General features: G+C 39.3%; 1 protein-coding gene across 1 annotated transcript in view; it reads left to right on the plus strand.

Moving 5' to 3' along the window:
- Positions 1–8241, plus strand: part of NXPH1 (neurexophilin 1) — a gene marked incomplete at both ends in the record, with an annotated part of 286368 nt that extends 278127 nt beyond the window's left edge. Inside the window, one exon of the mRNA XM_084229563.1 lies at positions 7480–8241. Within this exon, the coding sequence (XP_084085689.1) occupies positions 7480–8241 (762 nt within the window). The remainder of the gene's footprint in view (positions 1–7479) is intronic.
- Between the last annotated feature and the right edge of the window lie 809 nt (positions 8242–9050).

The raw sequence follows: 9050 nt of genomic DNA on the forward strand, positions 1-9050 counted from the left end.
GATTTTATTTCCAAATTGGTGTCTTTCAATAATATTTTTAAAAGAAAATATATGGACATTATGATTCGATATTAGGGAAACCATGGTGAAATATGACCTCACCTTAAGACTTACAAAGAAGCTAGACCAAAATGTCAAAATGTGACATCTATTTGTGCTTACACTGCTACCACCCAACAGAAGGTAGATTTTTCTCCCCAGTCCCAGTACATGGGTCTTTCCCTAGACTTTCTCCCTTCATATCAGACTCAGGAGAAAGCAAATGAATCACTCTTTACACTCACCCTTGAATGCTCTCAAAAGAAAATGATAGCTTAAAGAACATACATTAATCTTGTTAAGAAACATTACCATTCTGTTTCTAAAACAATGAGACAAACAAAGCAAATATTTTGTGGAAATGGTTTCCCTGGGCCAATGAGCCTGGTTTTATGGAATGTACATTGGTCATCCTTGACATGGAAAATTATATTCAGTTAGGATGTATGTGTGCTATTTTCATTGTTATATTATAGAAAAATATTATCATTTGTAGAAAAAATGTTTATGATGATTTGATTTTTGGAATTGGGTTAGTTAGAAGTTGTTGGGGTTTTCTTTTGTAGTCATCTGTATGCTGTTGTCCTCACCATTCCTGTTATCACTCAAAGGATCTTGATGTGACAAAAAACAAACCCTTGCTTTGTTTGGAAAACCCATGGCCGAGGGTGTTTTGGATATAAGGTTTTCTTTTTTAATGATGCTGTTTCAAAGTCTATTTTAATTTTGTGAGTATATTTATGTGCTTTGAAAATGAAAGGTTAAGATGTAAGACAGTGTAATGGAATAAAAGCCAATGATTCCTGACTGAAATCTGGGAGTAAATATAGGAAGTTAGTTGCATTATCTCTTCACCACTATTGAAAGTGGTTTTAACAAAATCACTAGTTTTGGGTTTCAAAAGTTAAGGTCTCCTTTTTTTTCTTTTTAAAGTTTTATTTCTTTATGCATACAAGAGCTGGGAAGTAGGCCAGAGGTATGGTGAGGTGGGAGGATTCACCAGAGACAGAGTGGGGAGCAGAACAGGCAGATCTACTGAAATACACTACTGATGAGAACAGCAGGCAAGACAGGAGAGGTCTGCTGCGCCATGTGGGTTTGCTCCCTGTCTGGGGATCGAACTTGAATTTGTGTTGCAGTGGCTGCAGATTGCTTCATAGTTGTGAGACTTAATCCCTTGCGCCACCAGGGAGACCCTGTCAAGGTCTTTTTTTTTTTTTTTTTTTTTGATAGTTTAACTATTAAACTTCTACTTGGAGTTTGAATCTTTCCCATGTTGCCTTTCTGGCCCTCCTCCTTGATTTCCAATTTTCTTTCTAATAACCTCTTTTGTCTCTACTCAGCCTGGATCTTCTTTTGCCTTTCCTCAAAGCATTTCTTAGGTAGTGTCCATAGTTTATTCATCACCAGGCTCTAAATACATAATACTATCTACTCATACTACAAAATCAATATTACCATTCACTGCATTTCCCCAGGCATTCAGACTCAGGTTGTTAACTTGCTTTAGGTTAGCATCAGAAGAAGAAAAACCTTTAACCACCCATTTGATTTTCAGTTAACTTGTTACTTCTCTATTTCTTACAGATGCAAGCAAACTCATGCGTTCTCTCAATTTTTTCTTACTACTGACTAGCCAATAAATCCTCAAGTTCAATTAATTCACTTAGCTATCTCTTATATTCATTTATTTCTCCCTCTTTTTCCCTGCCACTGCCTTGGTTCAGGCTCATTTACTTTCTCAAATGAAGTATTGCAATTATTTCTTTAACTCGTCATTCATTCTTCCTTCAAGGTCTCTCCCTAACAATCCACCCTTAAATTCTCAGTCAGTGATTCTTCAAAAGCTCACATCACCTCATTAAAACCAATACTGAACAAAATTTAGTGATTTCCTCATTACCTATAAGATTATGTTTTAATGCCTTATCAGGACCTTTACAACCATCCCAACTTGACCACACCCTACTTTCTTCAAGTTCTACTGGTTTCTTACAAGTTTGTCCTCTGTTTCTCCATCCTGTCATTGCTCCCTGGGATTGAGCAGAAAGGAGCTATTTTCCATTCTGACATTTGAAATTTCCTTTCTCTGCACTTTTTCATGTATGTTCCTTATGCTTAGAAGAGCTCCTCTTGTTATTCTCTATCTGTTGAACTCCTAAACCTCTTTTATCTCCCAGATCTAAGGATCATCCCTGCTGTAAGATATTGTTTATGTATCAGGTGGTTTGAAGCTTTTGTAATGTTGCTTTAAGATTCTCCCACTAGACTGTGAACTTCTTGAGGGCAAGAACTGTACAGTGTTTATTTTTTCATCCCTACTATTTAACTCAGTAGCAGCAGAGTCTCACTATATAATAATTGAATTAATAATATAAAATAAGTTAGGGTTGTTTATACTGAATAGGTCTAGCAATTTTCCTAAGGGCACATTCTGATTTTTCATGATACTGAAAAATCTCTGTCAGATATTGCATTGCTGTTCTCTTAATCTAAGTGGAAGGGGAAGGGAAGAAAAAAAGAAATATTCAAGAGAGTGTTGATGACAATTGCCACAGAAAACTGCCATGATTCTGTCCCTAACCTCAAATATTTCAGAGAGCTTTCTAGACTGTAGGCACTCAAAACTTGTCATGTCACACAATTGAAGGCAAATACCTTTAATGCATTTGGTAGCTGAACAGCTTAATAGCTAAAATTATGGTCATTCATGGTTAAATTGAATTTTACCTGTTGATTGACTCAACCTGATGATTTTTTAGTTTATCACGGCAGCACTTTCATAAGTGTATGCTTTCTTTTTAAATTGTTTGCTTTAGGTTTTGTTAAAGGGCGATTCTCTTATAAAATACTGCTGCTCTCAAATCCTACAGTAAATTCTTCATGTATGTAAACTATTACCCAGTGGGATTCAGAGGTAAAAATATGATAAGAGGTAACAGTAACATCAAACACTCATGACAGTACTTAGTGCTTTAAAAGGAATGTCCTCTTTAATTCTCACATCAGCCTTGTGAAGGAGATGGACTCCTATTCTCTAGAAAAGAATATTCTCTGGAGGAGAAAGACAGACATGAAAACAAGTAAAACAACTTGCCCACATCATACTGCTTGGACTGGGATTCAGTCTGATCCCAGCGTTCACACTCAGTCCTACAAGCTGTGGGAAGTATAATTTGGAACTAGATTTCTATCCTACCTGAATATCAGAGATTTGTTTGCCTGTTAGAATCTAGCATCCTTTTGAAGAGATTGGTTCTTCATCCTTGAAGTCTTATCTTCCATTTCCACATTTATTTTCTTTCACTCACATATGCCACTGGTAAATTTCACTCTAAGTGCCTTTTCACTTCCTTCTTTGGGACAATTCCATTACTGCTTCATGAGCCAGTGCACCATGGAGCCAACTCGTTACAGCCCCTCTGTTTGATCAACTGTCTCAATGCTGAGATACAAGTACCAAGTCTATACCCAATGCATGCCTGTGTTTATTCTTATCGACAATTCAAAGAGTAGGGAATAATCTACATAATGCTAGGCAAAAACCAGAGAATTGGATATGCATTTATTCCTTTTATACTGAGGTATAAATGCATAGGTTATGATAAGAACAATTTTTACATAATCACAAAAGTACCAGATTTGGATGTTTGACTTACAGATTTCATTGAAACAAAACAAACAAGGCACACACACACAGAGACACACACACATAAGCCAGCCAAACCCAAAAGATCTGTACTACTCTTGGCAATTAATGCTTATTTGTAACTTTATTTTATAACTACTCTGTATTATGGAAAAGTAGTATACTCTGACATTCACTTCCTTCAGTGAATGAGTAGGGGACCTTTTGTGGTTTCCATTAGTTTTGTCTTTATAATGATAAAATATTAATTATGGAACTACCAAGGATTAGACTTTTCATATTAGAGTGGTCCTATGGAGGACTAGCGTCAATAGCATGTAGATAGGATAAGTGGGTAGTTTCATGTTTTCCCCTTAAAAAGAGACATACAGGGCCTCCCCTGGTGGAGCAGGCTTGTTGAGGGCCGCACTGTGAAGCTGACCACAGCCTCTGCAGCACCAGTTTGGTTCCCGGCTGACTGGCTGGCGAGGGTCCCACATGGCGCAGCAGACCTCTCCTGTCTCTCCTGCTGCTCCCCTCAGCAGTGTATTTCGTCAGTCTGCCTGTTCTGTTTCCCAAACTGTCTCTGGTGAATCCTCTCACTCTCCCATGCATCTGGCCTGTACCCCAGTTCTTGTATAACTGAATAAATAAATCTTTAAAAAAAAAAGACATACATTACTTCCCATCATCCCCCTCCACAAAGAATATCTTCCTCTCCATTGTCTCTTTAAGGATAGGGGATGGGGCACCAAAGAGGTAGGAAGCCCAAGGGACCATGGACATTGTAATTTGTCTATTATTTCTGGGCCTTATCCCATCCCTAGGACTTGTTTCTTAATTGGTCAGTGTCTCTCTCTCATTTATTTCTGTGCACGATGGCCTCTGGATCATTCTATGAAGGCACCATTGTTGCCTGAGAGTCACAATGGAAGGAAAAGGACCAGGCTAGCAGCCTGAAATTGTTGACAGGACTTTTCTGTTAACCTATCCAGGGCATCAGTCTTGCTCATGGATATAAAACCAGTAGAGACCCTCATTTCTCTCAGGAGCAATGAACGTGATTTGGGCTAAATGTGTGAGTTTTCTTAAGTTCAGCATTACTGGAAGAGCCCAACTTCCATTGCAGTTTTTTTTCCCAGTGGGAATAGTCCCATAGGACTCACATGGTTTCAGTTGAACTGGACAGAGAAGAAACTACTTACTAGCTGATAGTGAAAAACTCACTGATCCTAAGGCATTGTGGAAAGGAAAGATTACAAAATCCAAGTGGCCTAGTTCTAGTTTCCATTACCAATGCCTCCTGCATTTATGTTTGTGGGAGAACGAACCCCATGCAAATTCCCAGTACTTGGTTATGTGATCAGGGCTCAACGTCCATATAAACCTTTTGATGGCCTCCTTTTTCTGTCTTCATATATCAGTTTGGAATACATAATAATAGCTAAATTTATTTGAACTCTTCCCATGTGCCAACTGCTGTTATGAAGATTTTACATGTCTTAGGTCACTCAGTTCTCACAGCAAACTTATAGGGTTAGCATTACTTTCAGTTTACAGAGACAGAGAACTGAGGCAGACAGATGTTAAGTAGCCTGGTCCAGGGCATGCAGCTTGGTTGTCAGAGTTGACAGTAGTTCTTAAAGAAGTTACTGCTAAAATTTATGTACTTTCTCCCTAGAAATTGAGATAGTCCTCCTAGCACAAATAACAGAGTAGGAGACAATTCCCAAGCTAGGCTGTGTCATTGCAAGCTGCCCGCACTGCTAACTCTGTGGAGGGGTCTCTACAATGCAGCTCTTATTTCTAATGGCCCCGAATTAAAAAGTTCTTCAGGGGCCTCCCCGGTGGCTCAGCGGTTGAGTGCTGGGTTGCGAGGCTGCCTGAAGCCTCTGCAGCACTGGTTCGATCCCTGGCCGCCAGTGAGGGTCCCACGTGGCACACAGACCTCTCCTGCCGCCCACTACTCCCCTTACCAGTATACTTTGTCAGTCTGCCTGTTCTGCTACCCGCTCTGGCTCTGGTGAATTCTCTCACCCTCCTGTACTTCTGACTGTACCTAGTGCTTGTCTAAATAAATAAATCTTTAAAAAAAAATAAAGTTCTGCAGGAGTGACCTCTCATGTTCAGAATAGTTTTGAAGGAGAATAGAGGGTCCAATGAGGTTACTGAATGGTAGTAAGGCTCATTTCTAAGATAAGACACAGAAATGGTTCTGGAGGGGTCTGGCAATAGAAATGTCTTGTGAAACATGGCTTTGTAGCAGGCAACTGGGAATTCCCTTCAGCAGCCTTAAAACAGTTAGTCTACATTTATTTATTTTTATATTTTTAAAGATTTATTTATTTATGCATGCAAGAACTCGGGTACAGGCCAGAGATGCAGGGGTTGAGAGGATTCAGCAGAGACAGAGTGGGGAGCAAAATAGGCAGATTGACTGAAATACACTGCTGAGGGGAGCAGCGCACATGTCAGAAGAGGTCTGCTAGCTCCCTGGCCAGTCAGGGATCAAACTCATGCTTCAGTGGCTGCCAATAATTTCATAGGCTGCATCTTAAACCCTTGAGCCACTAGGGAGGCCCCAGTCTACATTTAAAAAGTTGGTCTGTATTAGCTGATTTGGTTCCTGTGTGGCTTTGAGCCCTCTGAATCAAAATCAGAAGTCACTGCTTTAACTTTAGACCATGAGACTGTTGTGGGTATGCATTTATTTCTTCTATATTTAGGCATAAATATAGGACTTGTGATAGGACAAAGCCTATGTAATTAGGCAAGTACAGATTCAGATGTTTCACCAATCAATTGGAAATCTAATTCTTCCCAAAGAGATAAGAATGGGTTCCTAGGAGAACAGTTTCTCCATCCTGAAGCAACCTCTGTCATTAACCATGCAGTTTTTGCTTCTCTAGATTGATAATTATCAATTATCAACTGATAATTATTAGATATTTTTATTTGCATCCCTTTACTTAGACCACATTTTAAGCCTCTTAAGATTAAAAAAAAAATTACATTTTAGCTGCCTCCCTGGTGGCCTAGGGATTAAGTCTCAGTCCTACTACCATGACTGCCCTCTACAGCTAAGTGCCCTGAGTTCGATCCCCACCTAGGGGAGCTAACCCACATGGTGCAGCAGATCGCCCCTGTTTCGCCTGCTGCTCCCCACTCTATTTCAATAGACCCTCCTGTTCTGCTCTCCACTCTGTCTGTGATGAATCCTCTTACCTCCTGCACCTCTGGCATACACCCCAGTTCTTCTATGTAGAAATAAATAAAAAAATTCCATCTTATGCAATATATTTTTTGCATGCAATAAGTAATAATAAAAACGATACTTTGTTTTGACCAGTTGAGATATACTAGAGTCTCTTTGCAAAACTAACTTTTCTTATGACTGTGGCATGAGCTATCAAGAGTGTATAGGTTGTCAAGAAACATACTTCAGATAATCATATAGTTTTAATTTGTTTCAAGTAGAAAAATAGCAATGATTACAAATTTTATTTCAAATGTTCCCTATGCTTGGTACTAAAATAGCTACTTAGATTTGTGTTGGTATTCAGTCAGCCCTATGCATATTAGGTAGCTGTTTCCTCCTTAAAGTGATTTTTTATATCATTGTTCACTCTTTTGTATATGTATACCTCCTCTCTCTCATCATTATATAAAATTTAAAGTGGCATTTTGTCACATGTTAATTTAATTTGTCACATGTTCATTTATTTCTGAGCCTCTAAAAAAGGGCTTGGCTCTATGTGAAGGGTGTGCTCAGATACAGAGATGTAAACACCATTTTTTTGTTCCATTTTCAGGTCACATGTGCCAACTTAACAAATGGTGGAAAGTCAGAACTTCTAAAATCAGGAAGCAGCAAATCCACACTAAAGCACATATGGACAGAAAGCAGCAAAGACTTGTCTATCAGCCGACTCCTATCACAGACTTTTCGTGGCAAAGAAAACGATACAGATCTAGACCTGCGATATGACACCCCAGAACCTTATTCTGAGCAAGATCTCTGGGATTGGCTGAGGAACTCCACAGACCCTCAAGAGCCTCGGCCCAGGGCCAAGAGAAGGCCTATTGTTAAGACGGGCAAGTTTAAGAAAATGTTTGGATGGGGTGATTTTCATTCCAACATCAAAACAGTGAAGCTAAACCTATTGATAACTGGGAAAATTGTAGATCATGGCAATGGGACATTTAGTGTTTATTTCAGGCACAATTCCACTGGTCAAGGGAATGTATCGGTCAGCTTGGTGCCCCCTACGAAAATAGTGGAATTTGACTTGGCACAACAAACCGTGATTGATGCCAAAGATTCCAAGTCCTTTAACTGTCGCATTGAGTATGAAAAGGTTGACAAGGCTACCAAGAACACACTCTGCAACTATGACCCTTCAAAAACCTGTTACCAGGAGCAGACCCAAAGTCATGTGTCCTGGCTCTGCTCCAAGCCCTTTAAGGTGATCTGTATTTACATTTCCTTTTATAGTACAGATTATAAACTAGTACAGAAAGTGTGCCCCGACTACAACTACCATAGTGACACACCTTACTTCCCCTCCGGATGAGGATGAACATGGGGGTGAGACTGAAGCCTGAGGAATTAAAGGTCATATGACAGGGCTGTTACCTCAATGAAGAAGGTCACATCTGTTGCCTGGAATGTGTCTACACTGCTGCTCTTGTCAACTGGCTGCAAATACGCTAGTGGAAAACATTCTGATGTAATTTCTGCCCAGTCAGCTTCATCTCTCAGTATAGCTGCAAATCACCACATATTTTAAAGCTACACTTGAAGACATGCTCTCATACTTAGATGTACATGAACACACACACTCATACACATTTCAGCTTGCACCTGTCATGATTCCTGTCAGGAGGGCTTTCATTGTCTGACTCATAATGGTTCAGGATAAACTATCATCAAGCAAAAGGATTAACTAAACAGAGAATGGTTTCTAACATTGATGCTATGGAAATCTCTTTTAAAGTCTTGAGTACATGCTAATTAATAATCCCCACTCATGCATTCCTACTGCTTGGAGTAGCTGTACTGGTAAATACTACTGTAGGAGTATATGCTTGTTAAAATGGAAAACAATGTGTCTTTAGAGCTCAGTATTCTTTATTTTATGAACACAACAAAGTGTAGTAACTTTTCCCCAGCATACAGTAGGCACATTCAAGGTGATACAAGATGGCTCTTTTTTTTTTTTTTTCTATGGAGGGAGCCTGTTCTTGGTAAAGATGAGCAAACATTTGGAATTTACATGTGGGCAGACACTGGATTACAGCTTTCATCACCAATCACTGGACTTTGGCAAAGTCAAGACCAGCTAAGGATGCTTAAAACAAGTTCTGATCATTATGTAAGAAG

Source organism: Talpa europaea, assembly GCF_964194135.1.
Source record: "Talpa europaea genome assembly, chromosome: 3".
NCBI classification, from domain to species: domain Eukaryota; kingdom Metazoa; phylum Chordata; class Mammalia; order Eulipotyphla; family Talpidae; genus Talpa; species Talpa europaea.